The sequence below is a fragment of the Pterocles gutturalis genome, unplaced genomic scaffold, assembly GCF_000699245.1.
Source record: "Pterocles gutturalis isolate BGI_N339 unplaced genomic scaffold, ASM69924v1 scaffold23356, whole genome shotgun sequence".
Classification (NCBI taxonomy): Eukaryota; Metazoa; Chordata; class Aves; order Pterocliformes; family Pteroclidae; genus Pterocles; species Pterocles gutturalis.
The window spans coordinates 3,172-25,809 of NW_010103649.1; the positions used below are offsets into that span (position 1 = coordinate 3,172).

The 22,638-nt window shown below is 36.2% G+C and overlaps 1 protein-coding gene across 1 annotated transcript in view; it reads right to left on the minus strand.

Annotated features, from left to right (window-relative positions):
* Window positions 1–2,065: 2,065 nt before the first annotated feature.
* NFXL1 (nuclear transcription factor, X-box binding-like 1) overlaps window positions 2,066–22,638 on the minus strand; it is a gene marked incomplete at its 5' end in the record, with an annotated part of 46,912 nt that continues 26,339 nt past the window's right edge. Inside the window, 6 exons of the mRNA XM_010086796.1 lie at window positions 2,066–2,532; window positions 7,639–7,692; window positions 11,126–11,212; window positions 12,437–12,541; window positions 20,291–20,360; window positions 21,109–21,275. Coding sequence (XP_010085098.1) covers window positions 2,359–2,532; window positions 7,639–7,692; window positions 11,126–11,212; window positions 12,437–12,541; window positions 20,291–20,360; window positions 21,109–21,275 — 657 coding nt within the window. The remainder of the gene's footprint in view (window positions 2,533–7,638; window positions 7,693–11,125; window positions 11,213–12,436; window positions 12,542–20,290; window positions 20,361–21,108; window positions 21,276–22,638) is intronic.

A 22,638-nucleotide genomic window follows, 5' to 3' on the forward strand; every position in this document is an offset into this window, starting at 1 on the left:
AAGAGTGCAAATGACTCAGATGGTTGGATAAGATATACAAAACTATTTTGAATAAAGTTTAAAAAATAGGTACGTCTCACATATGTGAGGTTCAGAAGAGATACAAATCCTTTAAGGAAGGGAATACGCCTACTCATACACACATTTGTATGAATGGAATTAATTTTTAAAGATATGTGTGCTTTCTTATTATAATGATGATCAAAGAGAAGCAAGTCTCTTCCTCTCCAGTATTTCACACAAATGATGAAAAATATGCAGAAAAGATGACTAAGAACTACATCAAACATATAGCTCAAGTGCTATATATAGCTCTGTAGAGAGTTTTTTTCTCTCTGCCATCAAGGCAAAGAGAAAGTTTACATTGTAATTGTTTTAAAGAAAAACCTAACAGTAAATAGAAAAATTAGTTATGTAAGATAAAAGCTGTTGCCACAATGGTCTCATTCACGTTGATCTGCATATTTCAACTCTAAAAGTATATTTTTGTATTTTTGGACAATGCATCACGTTTTACTTCAGCTGAACAAAAATCTCTCCTCTTCTTCTCTCAGTGACAGTAGAGTTACTAGCATAAGCAGTCACATAATAGCATCACCTCACTTGGTTAAAGAAACAACACACATATGGAATTATCCTCCAGGCATTAATATTACAGAAAAGAACTGAAGTGGAAAATGGTTTATTCCTTATAGTAGAAAATAAGAGAATTCAGAGATACAACTATGATTGCCTCGTGTAATTTCAATTAATTCTACAACTTTACAGCTAACAGTGGTATGAATTTCTAAAAAGCAATTAAAAAACTCCATAAAATACTATCAAATAGCCCTAATCCGTGCTAAACATTGCCAAGGCTTCCTTAAACCTCTTCTCTTTCACCAAACTTAGGTGAAAAATTGAAAGTTACTTTTCTCCCAATTTTGTCAATCTATGTAATCTAGAAGCTACTGCCTTTTGTAGCTTTTCTATTTTTTTCTGCTGATGAACCATAATTACAATTTGATATCAGCTCAAATTAATACTGGGTTCCTTTACAAGTGGGCCAAAATCAACCAGAAGAGTTTTCAAACAACTGCAAACTTCTCTGCTAATTCATACAAATGGTCCCACTGCTTTTGCAGCATTCGTGACGAAATTACATGCCTCAATTACAAGGGCAACCTAATGCCCTTTGGCTTTGTACCTCATCTTTCACAGGATCTTGGAAGCACTTTTGAGTTACCCACGATGCTCAAGTATCAGCATAAAATTTCCAGCAGAGGTTGAAAAGGTCAGTTTTCTGATTTCCCCTGCCCCCAAATTTAACTTGCAGTCCCTCAGCTGAGAAAATGTAGCTTTAACAATCTTGAAGCTATGTAAACCTTTCCATTCTACCAACCAACACTGATATCCCAAAGCAAGGTATTCTAAACCATCAGTGAGAAAACATTTAAACATCTGAACGATTAGCTAGATGGTTTGTACACGACTAGTAAACACCATCCAGATGTCTTCAGAACGACATTATTGTATTGTTATGCTATTCAATTATGGTTTTGCACACCTAATGCAAATATTCAGCTATGAAGTGATGCTCTAAGTACAATTTCAAATTGTTCCTCTGCTGTTGGCGATGGGGGCAGTGATGAGAACACATCCCCGTACGCTAAAACTCCTTCACATTCATGTTCAGCGTATGCATCTGCCCACTAAATGAAGTTTTCAATTGGTTTGATTTTGAGGAAACAAGGACAAGGGGGGAAACAATCAAAACACAAAGCCCACAGTCTGTAAGGGGGCCCATTTTATTGTTTGTGATACAGTTGACTTGAAAGACCGTTCACATTTCCTTTCTCTGAACAAAGTTCTGACGTGAGGCCCCAGAATATTCAAGCCTAAGTAATCTGAAGTTCCTCATAAATTGTTATAACTAAAACTGACATGAAACACAGAAATTATTGAGTGATACAACATAAAGACTAGCATAAGAATACTAATCTTCAATAAACCACTAAATTGATTCTACAGGAAACAAATATTCAAAAGCATTTTACACTAAACTATTTTTAATATTATGAAATGGAGACAAGGAAAAGTAACACAATATATTGATAGAAGAGATGTTAACAAATCTCAGTCAGATGAACTACATCAGCACTTCAGTGTAGACTAAAATCTGCTATTACTTTCAGTGTCTGAATTCAGTTTTGTGCTGTGAATGTAATAACACAAAAGGTGACATTTCTTCCCTCCTCTGCACTTTTCTTGGCAAATAGTATACAGACATAATCTATGCATACTCTGTTCTGTTACACATAGACTAACATTCTAGGAATAATAGCTACCCAAAGCCCAGCTGAGGTATATTGAGTTGTTTCAGTCATTGCAGACCATGATCCATGCAACCACCACAACAGCAACTCCAAACATTGGCAGCATAATGAGGTTCTTGTATTTTTGCCATGATGATTGTTCAACTTCTACTTCATCCTTTCTTCTCTTATTCTTTCTTCGCCCTTTTAATCTGTTTTCAAAAGCTTCCAGTTCAGCCTAGATGAAGAAAACCAGAAGTAGCTGACATTTGTGTCAGAATTAAAAACTAGGAAATGTGCATATTTTAAATAACATTCCCAAAACCCATTTTATAAAAATGACTGGAAGCTATACATCATACATGAGATAGTAGCACTATATCCCATGGTTACAAAGCACTTCGCTCCCAAGTATTAAACGATTGTTCAGTTTCTTATAAAAAACATTGCCAAAAATGCAACCAACTGAAGTTTTACATTAGATTTTTAACTCAGGCTGAATATGTTAAACCAAAATGAGACTTATATCCACAAAATGTTAAAAACACATTATTTTTCCTATTAAAGTACTTGTAAGTACTTAAGCTATTACAATAACAAACAAGAGTACAGGCTGGAATCTTCAAAGACCTCCTCCTTGTAATAAGGATGTGCTCGCTGATAAAAATAAATAAATAAAAATAGAAAAAGAAATAAAAATCTACAGTCTTTCCCCAAATTCTTTGTTTTGCATGCTCAGCTAAATTTTAGATTAATAGCTATGTCTTGGACATGCATGAAAAGATTCCATTTGTTAAGTGTTATAATTTAACACTTAGTCACTCATATGAGGCAGTAGCAGGTATATAGCATCCTTCGAAAGAAAGCACACACCCTTAGGCCCAAAAATGAAGCAAAGCAACAGGAAAAATAAGAAGAATGCCAAGCTTCCACCCAAAACAGCAGTTTAAGGGTGATGCCTGGAATGAACAGTAGTATCCTCTAATCCCTCCTCCTCATCCCTCTCTACATCCTTTTAAAAGGGTATCAAGAGAATGCAGACAAAACTCATTTTAGGGTACAAAGTTGAAATAAAAATGGAATTAGGAAGCCTGGAACAAAGAGTGTAAGACTGGGAGGAGAGGCCAGTAAGGAGCCATCTAATTGCTAGAAAAATCAGAAAAGATGCTCTAAAAGAGAGTTTAGACAGACTGAAAACAGAGTCCAACAATTACCTAGATTTTTGGGTAGTTGTCAGCTACTAGAGAAAGTATGGGACAAGGAGCTAGGGAGCAGAGAAACTAGATGAACTGAAAGAGAGAAGAGAGATGGGAGCAGTAGAGTGCAGCAAACCCAGACTGGCTGGGCAAAAGGCACAAGACTGAGCTGAAGCAGAGGAAACATGGACAGTGAACAGAGACAAAGCCTGGCTGTGAGAGGAAATAAATCTACATGACTACTACTGCAGTGCTGCCAGGAAGACAGCGACTAAGACAATAAGGTATGTTCATTAAAGTAACAAGAATAAGACTGTTTTGGGAAATGGGCAGACAAGTAGTGTAGTAAATATAATTTTCCTTTGGAACTCAAGATTGCCTGATGTCTGGTCTTCCTCTACTGACAGCAAATATTTGTCAGAGTTTCATAAAGCGGATCTTACTTCCCTTCTTGTGCCAGATACCATTGTTAGCAGGAGAAAAGACCCATTTTGACGTCTATTCCTTTGCACCTAATAAAGGCAGAAATTGTTGGCACTTCTCTGATGACACAGGAGAAAAGTTCAGACAGTTTCACAGTCTGCTATTTGAAACAAGATTACTTTCAACTAGCTAATCCTCTTTTAGAAAAGGAGAGTATTTTAATGAAACAGTTTTTCAAAATGCAAAATCTGGAGGCAAGTGCAGAGTTCTTAAGATTTTATAGATAATATGCCATTACACAGATGCCAAATAAAATCTGGGGCTTCTAGTAAAATTTGTGACTTCTATAGTTATTATATACTTGTGATCTGTAAAATTTGGGGCTTCTAGTAAAATTTGTGACTTCTATAGTTATTATATACTTGTGATCTGTAAATTTTAAAAGCAGAGTGCTTCATGAATTGGCGTAATTTGAATTAAAATACTGGGCTCGAACAATTATATAAACAGGTACCAAATTGCTTTCCTAGTGATCATTATAAAAACCCAGCTAAAAATAAATACATCATAAAAAACAAAATGCAAAATGAAAAAAGGTTCGTGGGCACAGAATACGAGAAAGTCGTCATCACTATCCTTGAAAAGCTACCTATGGATATTATATAACTGTCGTCATTCCCAAAGTGTCACCTCAATAATCTCTGAACAATAAAGTAATAGTTTGGTTGTGCCCAGTCTTCAAACTACCTTAGTTTTTCAAGCTAAATAAGCTCAAGCTTTTTATTTAGAGTAAGAACCTTAACTTCTTTGTGTATGGACATATTAAAAGCAAAATGAAATGCATTTATTTAAACTATGTATTCAAAACAATTTGATGCCAGATAATGTCTAGTTTAGTCTTGCTCAGGTACTGGATTTTGCTCCTTCATGTGTTATTCTCTATATTCTTCTTGCAATGAAAGGAGTAGCAGCCCTATGGGAAAATGTAGCTAAATGAATGCAAATAACAGTGGCTATATAGACAAAAATCTTGAAATTGCAGGTCTTGTACTGGGGGGGGACACAAACCTTGACTTTTATAACTTCTAAGGAGCTGTTAAAACACTTTTCTTTCTAAGAAAAAAGGAAACAAAATCATAGAACTCATTGAATTAGTATTCAGGATTAAGACTTCGACTTTCAGTATTGAAACTCTTTACTATCACCAGCTAGTTTGAAAATATAACCAAAACTTTTACACTAGAGTGCGACAGAGAGTGAGCTTGGTCGGAACTGTTAAATAATCAAAGCACTGATTTTTTTCCACATCTAGCAATTGTGAAAACCCTGGCCGCACACGGTGCCTCTGAATTAGAAGCAGAGGGAAGGGTCAGCTGCTAGGGCCCTCAGGAGAAGCCTAACCAAGCCATCTCCCTTCCACTAAGAAACAAGTGATTCCATCTGTAAAAGATATTAGCAGATATTGCTACCAAATATAGCAAATACCAAAATATAAATGTGCAGATTTACCAGAGCACTTACTAGTCTTTATATAAAGGATTTAATGAAGTATTAATCAAAACAGGTCTCAAGAAGCTGAGTAACAGATGAAATGTTTATATAAAAATGTGCTAATGAGATCAGGAAGGTGGTACAAGATGCAAACCTTTGTCAGAAAGGAGGGTACTCAATAAATATATACTCTTAATGTGACCCAACACCCTATGATAGTGATGTCCTCCAATTTGCACCACCAGATGGCAGATCACGAGATCAAATTGGAAATTTTAGATAAAAGGCTGCAGTAGCTGAAGTTACTTCAGGAAGTTACTTGTGTGCAATTCTAGAGCCTATTTATTAGTTACTGTTGCCGTATTTTTTTTTATTTGTCCTATTTTTTTTTAACTGTTGTTGTCCTACTGTTTGCTATTGTGCTATGTAACTGGCCACTCCTAACCTTTTAATAGGCTCGATTATGTATAGGTGAAGTCTTCTATCCCTGAAGCTGCATCCATCACAAAACGTGCACACAGAAGCAGTTGCCATACATTGCACAAGGGTACTGCTGGACTGTAACTGTGTGACTTCCGTGAATGTACAAGTAGAAAGCAACAGGGGTGTAACTGCAGAGAGAAACAATCACTGCTGAAGAATCAAGACAAAAAGAATGTTGGACACTATGCTGGTGGAGTGAATCTGCTGCAGTTTCAGAGGAGCCTCACTACTGGGCCTTTAACTAGAGGGACTATAAGTGAAGTGGTCTTGAGGCAGAAATCATTAGTAACTGGGATGCCTTCTGGAATACATGAAAACACAATCAGTACAATACAAACACCAGCAACTTTGAATTTTTATCTCTAAAATTGCAAGCATGTTTTTACATGCATAAAGGTCCATTAGTACACTTCAGTACTTAGCTTGCAGAACCATCAGTTACAGATTACCTCTGCCTAACAAAACATTTCAGACATGCAATATATATGCAAGCTATACTTCCTGACCAATGTCCCAGAACTAACATCTCCATGTCAACTTGGAGAAAAGGAAGAACTAGATGAACTGTCTGTGAGTTGTATGAGGCAATATGTGATCAATATTGTACCCAGTTGAGGCATGAATGTAACAATAAACATTACAAGATGATCACAAAATAGTGCCTGATCTCCTGGACAACAGGTACGTAACTGCATGCTTTTCCTGCACGAGGAGTAGACACACTCCCCTTTGGAAAACAAAAGCAGGTCTTGCTAAAGCATTGGTTGGTAGACACAATGCTTTAATAAAGTCTCTAGGCAATTAATCAAAGTATGCATAACAGAAGTTGTGACCCGCAGTGAAACTGTCTATCCTAATGAGATTGGGAGAATGGTACAAGAGGATCAGGTCTGCAAGTAAGCTTCCCACCTTCCCTTTCAAGCAAGGACTGAGCCAGTTCTGCAATAAAAATGGAGTGCGACATGTAAAACACAAGTATAACCTAATATATAGCTGTTGTGATAATTGAGTAAAAGGAGAGTCAGAAAGCACATACTGGACTTAGAACATGATTTGGTGGCAAATGCTCAGGCACAGGCATACATGCATGAACCATCTGGAAGAAGTGCATTAGGCCACAGCCTCCAGGTGACAAACCTGACCTAGCCACAACCAACAACCAAATTTACAGTTATTGCCTAAAATACAATTCGTATGAGTGTCCCCAGGCAGCTGGCACAGAAGCTTCTTGGATTACAATGCCAACAACACAAGCTCACCAACAAGAGCAGTTACAATAAATACACATTTTTTTTCCCCCCTCAGAGACCTTGAAGGACAAAGACTCATTTAGACTTCCTCATTCAGGCTTCCCCATTCTTTGGTAATGGGAGGGAGAAGGGAAGCTTCACCCAATATTTAAATTTCTATGGAAGCTAGTCAGCAATTGTGCGAGGTTTATGCATTATGAAGTCTTCAATTAAAAATCAAGAGTACTTAGTACTTTGAAAATAAACTATACTATACACAGTTATAGCAATGCAAGATTAAACTGATTAAGTATCATTTTGCAGAAAATGATGAAAACTGTTTGGGAAAACATGGTCTCTTAACCACTGTAAATCATTCATAGCACACAGAGTAAAATAACAGCTGACAGGAATGACTGTGCATATCACATTACAAACTATACATCTTTAGTTGCATGGAAATTAAATGATTTACTAACAAGGTGGGGAAGGAAGTGGGTGAGGAAGAAGAGAGGTTGATACCTGTTGTCTCCGTTTTTCTTCTTCATTAGCAGCTTTGGCTTCTGCCTCTTTTATCTGTCCAGACATAAAAAGCGATAAGTAACTGTTGCAACAGCAGCTAAACCTATCTTCTTATAGAGTCATAATTACTCCTACAGAATGGTTCTCAGCAAAAGTGAGCAAAACCTCCATCAAGTGAGGTCTTAACTTACTCAGATTATAAAATATTCTCAGAAAAAGCTGTATCATCTCACATTTGGAAAACATGAAACATATAATGGATGCTACAAGGTTATAGATCGAACTTCTGACTTCAATTTGACAAGCTAAACTGACAAACGTAAAACCTAAAAAGAAGTTTGTTCGCCAACAACCAGAAAAATTCCTAAAGACAGTTATTCTAAGTTTTCATCAACTTTGTCCCCTATTCAATACACTTTACATATACAGACAATTCCTATATATGTATATAATTTACATGCACATATTTCATTCCAAATACCTTAAATATTCCCTGACTACTAGAGCAAAAGGAAACCTCTGTATTTGTACCTAATACAATATACATTGGACAATGCATAACCAAACTGCTTTAAAGCCCTCGATGTAAGGCAAACCAAACAACTAAAAATGCTCCACCATCAGAAAGTCAAATGAAAAGCCATGGGAGTTAACTGACAATCCAACAGAAGCGTTTTGTAGTGTTTGAGAAAGCAAATTAAATGCTAGAAACTATTAAGGAAAGAGTAAAAAAATGTCAATATGTAAACACATGATGCACTCGAATCTTAGCTCCTGCATTCAGTTTTGGTCCTGCAATAACAAAAGAATGTAAATCCTGAACAGATGCAGAAGACAACAGGATGAAGTAGGCTTCCATCTAAAGAGATGCATAGCTAGGATTCATCAGGTGACTAACAGGGCACAAAATCCTGAAGAGTGTGAAGATGCCAAATAGGGATAAAACATCAATAATTATTTTTCATAATACAAAAGGCAAAGGCATAAAATGAAATTACCAGAAGGCTGGTTCATAACAGAGGGAAGTATTATACTCCCACACAGTATTTGGCTAAATCTAGAAATTTAGCGCTACAGAATGTTTATAGATGCCAAAAGTTTATGTTGACTGAAAAAAAGCTGGGCTTTCTAACAGGAGGTAAATCCAACAAAGACCATTAAACAGAAAGACACCAGCTCCATCTCTAAAATTCCCATACTCAGAGATCACTACAGTAATAGTAGTAACAGGAGGAGTATATATGTGTCTGCCTTCTTGTATACACTTCGTGGACCTTTAGCACTGCGGCCACTGAATCACTACCTTAGGAAAGTTAGATGTACAAATCTGATTAATAACTTGAAATTGACAACAATCTTGATCCTAATAACTGGATGATTTGCATACTAACAGTGATAATAATTTAGTAAATATGTTTTGCACAGGTGGAATTTGTTCCAAACAATTTTCAATTCAAGAGCTCTTGACAACTAAGGAGAAAGCACACCAGCCCATGCTTTAGCACACTGTAGTACAAGCAGTGTGCACTGAGGACAGGGTCAACAGACAGTCCTATGTGCAGGTTTTCAGACAACTTTTTAAATCGCTAAACTGTATATCAAATAAAACCATTATTTCATTAATCTAGACACAATGGCAGCGTCTCCCTTTAGAAAAGTGTAGAAAAGACCTTTTCAGCCATGCACATCTGAATTCACAGTCTGGTGTTGAAAAAAAAAAAGGCATAACTAGCCTCCTGGTATTTCACTGCCATCTAATGGCAGAACTTCAGCTCCAAAAGAAAAAGTGACCCACAAATACGGGAAAAGCAACAGAAGAGCTTCTTTTTACAATGGTGTGGTCATACTTGTATAAGATACATAGGTATAAGATACATAGGTATAATATACATAGGTAGAGGGAAGCTTAACCATTGCAATCACAGTATGGACAAACATTTCTAAAACTGTTTCTTCGATAAAATGTACAGTAAAAATACATTTAATTCCTCAGATGTGCATACTCACTAGGTGCTATACATGAAGAGTTTTATTAAGAGTTAACACACTTTTTGGAAATTTATGGTGGTTTTGCAACTCTGCAAACTAAATTATCTTTGTAAATGTCTGCAGTTTTTAACACTTTTTCTAGCCTTGACACATTAAGAAGTAATTGACATAATAAACTACTTCTGTCAAGTGCATGTAATAAGAGATCATTGCAGTATGTCATTTAAAAGCCAACACAGGCTACAAAAAGGTGCCTAGTAAGAATTTAAATAGAACTTTATAACTTCATATATAAAACCCACACAAATAAATCCATGTGGGTGAGGAAGGTACACATAGCTAGGTTATGCCACACAGTACGTCTGTGGCATTGCTTACAGTAGAAACTTGAAGTAATTTGCTCATGGCATTAGACTGTTCCTCCCCGCAGACTACAATGTCAGGAGAGAGAAATAAGAACTAGCACCTGCTGAAGTAAAACAGCAGCTGACACTGCACTGCACCACACTGAGACATGCTGCTGTGTCCCAGCTCATGTGGTCTCTTGTGAATTCTCCTTGCTTTACTGCACTCCATGTCCTATGAACTTAATCTTCACATTTTTACTGGAACTGTTTGTTATGGTTGGGATTTTCTAAAAGCATATCCCAAGCGTCTTAGCATTTGACCTGCTTGCAAGCTTGCAGCCATTGGGTCTATGTGGTACTTGTTAGAACTTGCCAATCAATCCTGGAAGTCTGAGCAGAAACTGACAAAATTCAGCTTTACCCATTGAGTTTTTGAGTTGTACATTTATTACATCTAACACTTACCTGATGAAAACCAAGCAAGTTACGCACCAATTCTTTTTGTTTATGTTTTTACAAAAGGCTTATATGAGCAAGGTTGATATTCTCTCTGGGTGACAGCATGCAGCAATTTCTTTTCTTCATAAAACAGCAGAACTAGGGAGAAGTCACATTTACAGCAGGCTAAAAAGTATACTGCAATTGCTGACAACTCTCCATTCTTCTGGTACAGGATAACTAATACAGTGTGACAGGATTACACTCTTTATGCTGTACAAGTTGAGCATTTCAACAACTGCAAAACTTTCACAGGAAAGATAAGATCTAACAACGCCCTATGAAGAGGCCTGGCCCTAATGCTACAGCACTAATAATGAGCAATGACAATTTTGTCATCACTGATCATCACTTGTTCCCAGTGAACCAGTTCTAATAATTTGTTAGAACCAGTTCTAATAAATAAAAACCAAGGAAAATAGCAAAAGGTTGTTCTAACATAGTATTTCACCGAGTTAAATAACAGTGTCCACAAAGACTGTAATTCTCCCCACTAAGCCAAATGCAAGTCTGAAAAAGTAGCTGCTACTAAACGGTACATCTACTTATGTAATATTTTTGGCTGGTATTGCCTTGAAAAATAATTGCGTGCTCATTTTTGCTACTTTTCTTGAAGCAGTGAGAATAAATTATAGCTACAACAGATACATTACCTCAGATGCTTTCTGTTTCATTTCCTTGCATAATGCATCACATTCCAGTGAAACTTGGCCTTCCTCTATCTTGCTGCACTGTATTTCCTGTAAAGTATAATATTAATCTTTTATAATAATTTCCCTATATAAAATTTGTTATAATGTCAATTTCATTATGTAAATAATTATAAAAAATTCTTATTTAGTAAAACATTCATTATGCAGAAAATAAAGCTAATGATTAAATGTTATTTGAACCTGTAATTCAGTACTGAATTGTACTTTTCTCTTTTCCTTCTTTCTATTAAGCTAAGCTGAAAGTAAGAATAAATCAAATAGTCCAGGTTAATTTCTCTTCTCTTCTGTTTTCTCACTTGTTTGCCTATGACAAAGTAATCTTCTGAACTCTGTCAGAAAGAGCTAGCATTCAGAGTCTCTGTAATTTCATATACATTCTCTTAACTAGCCGATATATTACAGGATAAGGTCTGGTCACGGGGAAAAAAAGAATTCTCATTCACACTTCCTCCCCTCCTCCTAATATTGAAAAAAAAAAGTAAAAAAAAAATCTGTAAGCAGAGACTGCTTAATCTGGAGCACTTGTCATCCTTTCTCTTGCTGAACACCCCACCTGCAAGACTTCTGGTAGCACAAAACATTTCTTGGAGAAGCTGAGAACTCTCGGGAACTGCAGCCTGTTTGGAAGCCTCAGAACTTAATTGGGGTCCAGAAAAATAATTCAAGCACCTTTTAATTAAGTCAGATAATGATTTTTTCATTAAGTCATTATTATTTGCCAAGATTTCACATCAATTTCTGTTCTTCCCCTCATAATACTATATAGCTATAATAAACCTGTTAAAATTACTTTGTCACTTACCTTTGTTAGAAGCTAAGGATGCCAATGTCTGTATTTGCTTTTAGGTTTGCAGAGAACCATAACTGATTACACTAGTTAGGGATTCACAACACATGTGCTTGTTCCAACTTACGTAATTATAAACTTTCCCAATATCGTCAGAAAAAAGTGGGGTTTTTTTTCTTCTCAAATCACTCCAGGTCATCTGACTATTCTCCCAATAGAGCTAAAAAAATTCAAGTGTGCCTGAAGATAAAGCTACTGTAAGTCAGGCAAGCTAATGTATTTTAGAACTAACAGGTTTTTATACTCTCCAGTGCATCTTTTGATATTCAGCTCATGTGAACTGTTATAGCTCTATTAGAGTAACTGGACCTATTCTAAACTGCACCAGAGACAATCCATCCATACAAGGCTGGGAACATACAAAGAAAATGCATAATTCTCAAAATTGTAACTTAGAAACTTACCTTTTTCAGTCTCTTACAGAGACATCGGAGTTTAACCTTCTGGCTGCAGTTCAGAGGACAGCTACCTGAATGGCAAATCTCTTTACATCGGTGACCACAGGGCAACTATAAAGAACAAAAAACACAGACAAACCCCCCCCACCAAGAAACAACTGTAAAATTACAAAGAATCTATGAACTGGTTTTGTTTCAGAACAGCAGAACACATTCAGCTTATCAGTTTTTCCACTTCTGAAATAGTTGATTTTTTTTTTTGGACATGTTTGCTTGTTATTTACTATATTTCAGTTCCTGGGGAACGATTTATCTTTTACTGGTACAGCTTGATTAGAAATCAATTTCTCCTTTCAAATGTTTCAAGAAGAGTCATCTCCACATTAATTTACACAATGATTACTCTAGCTATCATATTTTGGGGGAATACGAGTAGCTAAGGCAAAAAGAAACTGAAGACTGAAATTAAGTACATTGTAGCAAACTGTAGATCACAGTCAAATCACAGTCAACAAAAGAAAGAGGGGGGAATCAGAAGCAAAAATACCACAAAAGAAAATTTTGCAGGCAAGAACTTTGTGAACTACACAGAAGTCAAATGCAGGTCACCAATACTCTTACGTAAGAAATTATTTCACAAAATCCTGAATTTCTGCATTTGGCAGATTATCCCCTTTCTGACATCTGTAAGATAGAGGCTTTTTTTTACTGTCAATGCCATTTTTAACATTTATAATGACAATATTATCATTCAATTACTGTGTTAAGAACTGAGTTACTAATTGGAATATGCTGTCTGTCAGGAATGTAGCGGTGCTCCCAGCATTATTAGATAAAAATGACAAGAAAGCAAAGTAATTTTTTCAATTTCTGTAAGAACTTGACTGAAAATATACCTTGCTCATACACATACCCGTAAGAAATCTTCACAATAATGATTTTTCATTTTCAAATACATAACCCAATACTGGTAATAACTGAAGGTAGAATCCCACATAAAACATCAAATCAATTTATTTATAGAGGTAGCTTTAAATCCCCAAACTATATTAAATGGCATTGGATAACATTCTTTATTAAAAGTGAAATTTCACCTCTTCACTGTCAACAAGGGAATAACACAACTTGGAACATGCTGTAAGACATACTATTTTAAGATACATCTATTAAAAATTGAAAATGTATACATAACACATTACTTCATCCAGAAGAATGAGAATTATACATAAGATAATTACAAAACCCAGGTCTATACACTTCTTGTTGATTAGTAAATTTGGATTCTCAGAAGTCCACTGGAACTGGCTCAACGTCTGAGCTAGTATAATGAAACATCTACCTAAACAGAACGCAAAACTTTCTAATTAAAGATTATGGAAGAGACATACATATTTTCATGCCCATGCCAGTCACAAACTATTACTACACTGATAGATACTTTATGGTTTAGGCTTGGCTTTTTTAGTCACCATTGCAGCACACGTCACACAGGACTAGAAGGAACCTCCAAGTCATCATATTCAGTCCTCAAGTCCAACCCTCCTAAAGGCAGGAACCTCCTATGATCCCTCTGGATGAAGCCTTATCATGAAAACAGTTACCCATTCTGCCCCCTTTCTACTGTTTCACTAAGGAGGCTGTTGCAAGAGCTTGTTTTTAATTTCCTGCATTTATTCTAGCCACTCTAAACCCCTTAGTTCTTATCTTCACATTTAAATATTTCTTTACTGTCCTTTCATAAAGGACTCTTTATTCCCATAGTATTCCCTTCATTGAATTCAACCAGTTTAAATCAGTGTTTCTTGAATACAGTATGCAAAACTGCATGTAATATTCCAAATAAGGAAGGACTTTGTACAATGCCTTACGTGCCCCTTATTCTTAAGAGTATCTTCCCCAATGCATCTTCAGCTCTCATTCTCATTTCTCTCCAGCTAATCATGCTGTGACAATAAGAATTTCTGCTGTTTCCTGGGAGCTTATTATTAGCCTTGACATGCATGGTCTTAATGTTTCTTCTGTATCTAATAACATGCCCCAAATACATGTGTTCTGCAGATGCACTTCCTCAATTGTAATATACTGTCAACAATCAACAAGTTTTCATCAGAAAATTCCAACATTTTTTGGTGCCAAGGTCATTACTGAAAACAATGCAAGGTCAGGCATCAATCCAGACCTTGGGAAAAATTTCCTTATTGTTAACATCTCTTGCTCCAACTTTTCATTTAGTTTTGTTGCTGTTGTTTGGGGTTTTTTTGGGGGGGTGTTTTTTCTTTTTTTAAATAATAAAATGCAAGCAGTTGTTTCCTTTAGCCCACCTTCATCTTTGTATTAACGCTCTCCTGTATCTCAACCAGCTATTCGCTAAGTGGCATTGACTCAATTGCTCTGCTGAAGTGTTACGTAGCAGATCTAATCTATTTGCTTCATCTGGAGGGAAAAAAATACAAGTTGTTCATCTTATCAAAGAAGGAATTTAGGTTTGTTCAGGCACAACTGATGACCACCAAATCTATCTTGCATTTGCCTCATTTTGAAAAGATGAGGCAAGAAACTTGTCTTTAAGCCTCATAGACTACTGATGGCAGATTACGAGCCAGGACCACAGAGTGTAACAGCTGACACTGCTCACTAGCGATCACAATCTTTGCAAAACCAATTTGCTACTGCATGACCTTTGCGCAGCAAGAGGGCCCTTCTCCTAGCTCCCTACCAAAGAGCATCATACACAATAACACCATCCAGTCTCACCTGCAAGTCATTCATCCCATGCTGGCTAGAACAATCCATGGCTAGAACTATAACTTACAGCTTACTCTTCCATACTAATTGGGCACATTTCCATTAATAATGTCAAAGCCCAAACAAACTTCTAAGTGACATGTCAGAGCTGCAAATTCAAGACAGTAGTCCTCGCCTCAACCTCCAAGTGCTACTGCAATAAAATTCTTACATTACACACCATTAGAGAAAAATTTGCATAGCACAGAAATATGTTTAATCCAATACTGCAACTCAAATTTACACATTTAGTTCTCTGCACTGAGCTACACAGTTCACAGCCACAGAGATGCAGGACAAGAATGAAGCTGGCAGTGTAATTTTCTTTTTACTCCCTCCAATGCAAAACCAACATTAAAAAAAAAATCAAGAGGAGCAGTGAAATAAGTGGCAAAACAACATTTCCCCATGACCTCAGAAAACAAAAGCAATCCTACTGCTGCTTCTGCTGGATAAATAATGGAATAGGAAAGGATTTTTTTTGCTTGTTTTTAAGTGTCCATGCTGAGCTAGTTGGCACTAAAACAGAAATCATGTGCCCCTTTAGATCTTTTTCACCATACAAGATCTCTTGTCAATAGCTTATGGACTATAAGGCCAAAATGAATAGGCTTTATGTTTGACATGGCAAGGCCTTTAAAAGAAAGGGATTTAATCCACAGCTCTGAAAACAAAACAAAATCCTACAAGTATTTTTCCCCATAGGCAATGCATTTAAATCTTAACATTATGTCTGATGATGATAAAACCCATCAACATTTATGGAGGCTTAACTGATCTCCACCAGAAGGTAATAAACACAACCTGTTAATACACACCTAATAATAAAGAAAATAACCTCTTAATAAAGAAAACAGCACTTTTGAGCAGCAATCCCAAACACTAAAGTTTATCACTTCCAAAGAAAGGGGCACACTCTTCAGTTTAAATGGTGGCTCTGCTTCCAGAGATCTTATGAAAATCTCCACCTCTTAAGCCAGACATTGACAAAAATCCTCTCATTATGGACCAAAGTTGTACATTTGCCTTTCAAAATTAAATTTCTGAAACCCATGTACATTTTCAAGGTGTGTTTACAGAATTTAATTAAGCATTCTGGAAATAAAATTTATTTCATTTATTAAAAAAAGATATGTGTACTCTTAAAATTTAAGACATTGTCTCTGCTACACTATCATGTTAAAATAAAATTAGCACAATTGGGTCCCATATTTCACATCAAGACAGTAGCAGAGTGCACGGTAAAAGTACAAAGTACAGTTATTTTGTCAAAAACACTAATTACACAGAATAAAGTCTTAAACAAAGATCCACAAATACTGATATGAATACATAAATGATGAAAATTGATGGGCTGTTAAAACTTCTATGCAAAAATTGTCCCAAAACATCTGCAAACATGATTATAAGAATTTAGTAATTCCTGATTTAAAAAGTTACGTTTCCTTCAACAGGATATTTTGTTATTGCTACCAAACAAGCAAAAGAACTTTTTAATTAAAGCTTCTCATCCAACAGCTGTGGCAATACCAAAGACTTTTTGCTTCTCCCTTAAGCAGAAAGGAAATGTGAGCTGTACTGTATAATACTAGAAGTCATTTGTATAGTTTTATACTGCCATTGACAAAACAAAACCATGAAACCTTTCAAGACTTACAAGTTCCTGTTGTATTTTTTCAAGGCACTAGACAAAATCCCCAAAGGCACATTGCTACCTATAATTCAAATATGGTAATATATTGTCTACCACAATTTCCATTAACCAAAAAGAAAAACATCTTAAAACTAAGGTTGAATACAGTATTTTACTGAAGCCTAAGTTGCACTATGCAAGTGGAGTTACAGTGCCCACTGATTTTTAGCAAACAGCAGACTCACTGAGCTCTGCTAATGACCCAAGGTCAGCTTCTCACATCGAATAAGAAAATTCTCATAAACACTAATTTGAAATTTACTTGAGTCTGTCAGGATTACACACAAAACATTTCCAATTTAGTTTTCAGCAGACATATTTGATTTGTAAACTTTCAATGTTCTAAATTAGATAGTCTTGTTCATCTTATCTTTTGGACAAGCTGTTTGTAAGTTCTTGTCATGAGGTCCCCTCAACAGGCTTGATATATATTTGCTGGGGAGGGGTGGCAGTGGTGATAGGGGCACTGTGATGTCTGTTAAGGCTGCTCCTTCAAATTGTGTTTATCAATGATTCTTTTAAAAGAAAACTATCAGTACAAATTATATTACGACACAATTAATTTTCCCAAAGTTGCAGACAAATACTGTATGCTTACAGAACAGACAAAATATCCCTAGCACTGTTCAATATTCAGAGAAATGGGAACAAACTTTTTAGACAAAGAGAATGGTAAAAAACCCATACAGTGCATAAAGTCACCAAAATAGGATCTGTTGAAAGTAGGATGAACTGTAACACAACTATATGAACAACCTAAATGTTGTACTGGAGGGACTGTACTCATACTTGTTTCATGAAAGCCAGTAAGGGCTAGAATCACAAGAAGGGAAAAGCATGCCTTTTTATGTCATCAATTATACTAAAAAGATTCTCTGGACAGCAGAAGCTGCATAAAACCTTATTTTTTCAAGGGATCTATAGGAATGAGAATTTTAGACTTAAATAAAAGCTTTATAAAACTGAAGTGGACTCTGTTGTCCTAGGCCTTCTTTCACCACCGAATTAAGTAAAAAAGACATCTGTGGGACAGGGCAATTCTGAACTGCAAGCTAGAATTCAGGACCACTACTAGACGGATTTTAAATCCCAGACTCAGTCTTGGGAATATGTCCAGAAAAATCACAACAGTTACATTAATCAAAGCCAAAGATGAGATATGGAGAAAAGAAAAATCTCTGAAGAGAAGCTGGAGTACAGGAACACGTAGTTCACATTAAGAGATTATAAGCACTCTTGAAAATAAAGAGGAGGAAGCCCTAGAGCAAATAAAACCAAAGTAACAGAGAGGGAAATGAAAGGACAAAATTAAGAGGTAAATGGACAACGAAATAATATCCAAAAGCATTCCCCTACCAGGAAGAGAGCTTTCAGAGATCCAGATGAGAAAATTGTGACAGGCACATTCATTTAGAAGAAAAAGACATGACAAAGGCATTTACAAGGGCAAAAAGCAGAAGGAACAACTAGGCACACATCACAGCCTTCCTGTTGGGGTTAACACAATGTTGTCTGAAAAACAGAGGAACAGAGACTATTGGGAAACAAGCAGGAATCCTGTGAGTTTTTGCATTTACTCAAAAAAAAGTTTTCTAACAAAGGCAAGGATTCAACTTTGATGCTTCCGACACTGAAAAATAATGAAACAAAGAAAAGGTTTGAACCTACATTTATTAGGTTGAGGCAGAATTCAGAACTACAAGAGATGAGGTAGGAAGACAGAAATCTCAAACTAGAGGACATCATAGGTAAACCAGCATAAGGGAACTGAGTGGAATCAGGGAAGGAGAACAGATTGTATCAAATTATTTATGAGTGCCAGCTAAATATTGCATGAGACAAAGAGACTCACCTACACAGAAGAAGGCCAAACCAGAACAACAAAATAATAAGTGATTATGAGATAAAATATTTTCTTTAGTACAAGCATTTTTATTGCAGAGAAGGAGAATTTCTCAGAAATTCTGGAGAGTTTAGCAGTGGAAACACTTTCCAAAATATTCCTGACTATTCCTGTTTTTTCACTTCATAAATTTTCTAACCTACAGTGGGGAATGGAGTGAAGAAAGAGCTGTTACTCTCACCACAACTAATGACACCCAAAGAACAAAGATACAACAATAAATAATACATGGATTTCTGAAAGCATGCAAGCAGCACATAATAACAGCACGAGGACGGACAAGTAAGAAGTCACTTGGCCTATCCCTCATGTCTTACAGCAGTATTATCCACAGCTGGACAAATCCTGACACACGTCTAAGCTTTTACTGATGAAAACCTGGTAGCTTCTGCAACCAGTTCTTCCCCTGCTCCACAAGCTTTACTACTCAAGCAGTACTCCTTTAACATGAATCTTCCTTACTGATGCCTATATACACTGGTTCATAGCCTAAGCATCATGCAGTAAGGATATTATTCTTCTCTTCTTTACAGCAACGCTTTAGATACACCCAGATACAGTAGAATAGCTGGCTTGTCCTCTGTTTCACACTACTTAACATATACTGCACTAATGCAGCAGGGCATTATTAACTCATCTCAGTTGTTCAGTAAAAAATCCTCCCCTCTACCGCCCCAAACTGTTGCACAGACAGGGATTAGTCTAGAGAAGAGGAGGCTGAGAGGAGACCTTATCACTCTCTACAACTACCTGAAAGGAGGTTGTAGTGAGGTGGGTGCTGGCCTCTTCTCTGAAGTAACAAGTGATAGGACAAGAGGAAATGGCCTCAAGTTGCACCAGGGGAGGTTTAGGCTGGATATTAGAAGAAATTTCTTCACTGAAAGAGTGATCAGGCATTGGGACAGGCTGCCCAGGGAAGTGGTGGAGTCACCATCCCTGGAGGTGTTCAAGAAACGTGTAGATGTGGTGCTTAGGGACATGGTTTAGTGATTTATTTGGTGTTGGGTTGGACTTGATGATCCTTGAGGTCTTTTCCAACCTTAATGATTCTATGATTCTGTTACTCGAGCTGCACTTAGATGAGAACAATGGTAAGCACAGTTCTCAGTATTTTTCCTAATCAAACAGCATCCCATTATTTTGGAGATATAAATTCAAGATCAGTTTTAAACCACGTTAGAGGACATACTCCTCCATGTTCAACCTCACATGCATGCCCAAAATTCAAGTCATTGATGCCTTGGAGAAAAATCTCTGATCCTTCAATATAACCTTCCAATTGACAGCAAGACATTAATAACTGTCCTTTGAGCACAGCTGACTAACCACTTTTGCCTCTATCATTTAGCATATTCATTTAGACTAAGCTTCTCTAGTTTGCTCAGCCTATTAAACTGTATCCAAAACCCTACAAAAAAGTAAAATTCACAAAATTCCACACATCCATCAAAACAAGTATTTGTTTGTTAATATGGCTTACCTCTTTTGGACACTGATTTTTGCAGGAAATAAGAAACTCCTTTTCTTTTAAATCAGCACGTGTTAGTTTTCTGTAGAAGAAAAAGATGTATTTGTGAACTCCACATTAAAAACAAGAAAACTCAATACAGTTAGGGGTATATTTTAAGTATGTCTCACTGTAATGAAAAGTGGGCTCATTTGTCCACATCCTGTGGGACTAACAAACTACACTATTTTACATACAACACCACATAAATTTAGACGATTTGAAATACTTAAAAGAAAATGCACAAAGAAGAACATATGTGCATGGGATGAATGTTTTCAGAGCAATAGAGAGGCTAATGCTTAAATCCACAAGTCCCATCTTTTATTTAGTAAAGCCTAGTTTACCCTCAATCCACACACATACAACTGATTAAAAAGGAGTACAAATGATTAGAAATTTTCCAATTAAAACAACTAGAGTTTCAAGTACATTACTTGTAAAGACTTTTTACACCATATTAATTCTAATTCTTGTTACAAAATTCTTTACATACTGTAGAAGAAACATATAGATCAAACATTATGTAGATTACTATATTTGCATATTCAAAATGAGTGCATTATACAAAACAGTTCTGCTCATGAGACTCCATGCATTCATAATTTTAGCAGTAATAGAAAATAAAACACTGACAAATTTTAAATAGAAAAAACCACAATTATATTAAAAATAACCTTCAAGAGAAATTTTACAACTTGCTGTAAGAGTAGCTCCCATCCCCAGACATTTCAAATGGTTTCCAGTTACTAGCATTCAAATGAAAAGTTGAGTTCAGTTCTGACACTTACAAGCATTCAATATACAGTACTGACAGTTTGCAGTGACACTTTATTTTAAGCATCTGGAGACATGATGGGCAATCCCCAGGATGACAGGGCAAAATACATCGGTGAGGACAGCCAGATGGTCGGGGCTTGGTACACTCCTCTTCACACTGCGAACATTCTGGACCTGCCTAACACAATAAAAACACAGTACTAAAGAAAGTGCCAAACATTTGTTTGTTAAATGCCATTAGCAAGCTTTTATACAGAAGGAGGAGTTGGGGTGTTTTTGCTGAGGAAATACAGCTCTTCAGTAAGACACCTCTCAAGCAAGAACCATTATTAAAATATGCTTTTAAAAGAAAAGTAGAAATGCCAGTGTTTACTGGTCAAAGAGACAGAGTTCTATTTTGCTTCCTGGGCATAAAAGGACCTTTCAGTATTAGTGCTTTGGAAAGTTGCCATTAAGCCTGTTAATTCTCTATGGAAAACTGTTACAAAAAAGAATTTCATATTCATAACTAATTTTTCCCATCCTTCATGCTATTGTAATACTTTAGTCATGACATACTGCTCTGTAACACAGGGGTGGGGAGGTTTGTTTGCTTGATTTTAAGAAGCACACTAAGTCATTCCATTTCCATATGTATACAACAGCTTGTATAATCTTCCAAAAAGTATTAGCTTAGGTATATGCTGGCAGCTGCTGAGGCTTTGATTCCGTTCCATATACTACACAAAGTCTACAAGAGCTGTGGTGTCATTCTCATTCTAAGTGATGTGATTCAAAATCAGCACAAGGTGATGAACATCAGCACTGTAAAGTAAGCTCCATTTCTATTCATATTATCTTAATAACTCATCCAGAACCCCAGTCTGCAATCAAATACACACAGAAAGATTGACATCATTTAGCAACTGAACCTACACAGCACAGTATTTAAGTCCCACTATCACATTCAAATGCTCAGTTTCACAGAAATCAAAAGTAAAATCAATTTATCTAAGAATGAAGCTACACAATGCTTCCCCAAAAGGGCTCATTCCATGCCAACATTTCACTTTATGCTGTTCAAAACAAGGGCCTAAGAATTTAAGATTTTAATACCATTTTCCTCCATTTTCTTCCAGTTCCCTTTTCTTCTGCTTCTACAGTTGAACAATTTTTGCCGAAGTTTAAAAAGGAACCTCTGTACAGTGATTGTTTACAAAAATCTAACCCCCAAAAATTCAAATCTAAGAAAAACAACAGCAACTGAAAGCATTTAGAAAACTGTGATGTAGCAAATAGCTGGCCTTTCTGCAACATCTTCTAACACAACATACAGAACAAATGTAAATTCCAGACAGAAAAATTACTACTCAGACACATAAGCAAGAAATTTAATAAACCATTTTCTGACTATACCTGCAATTTAGTCTATCAAAACAACAGAACAAAAGCTCTCAAGGTCAAAACCAACTTGAGTTTTTGAAAATTCAAAGAAAATTGAGAAATAAGATTTACCTATACTTCATATGTACACAAACTCCCATTTTCTCAAAATGTATTGT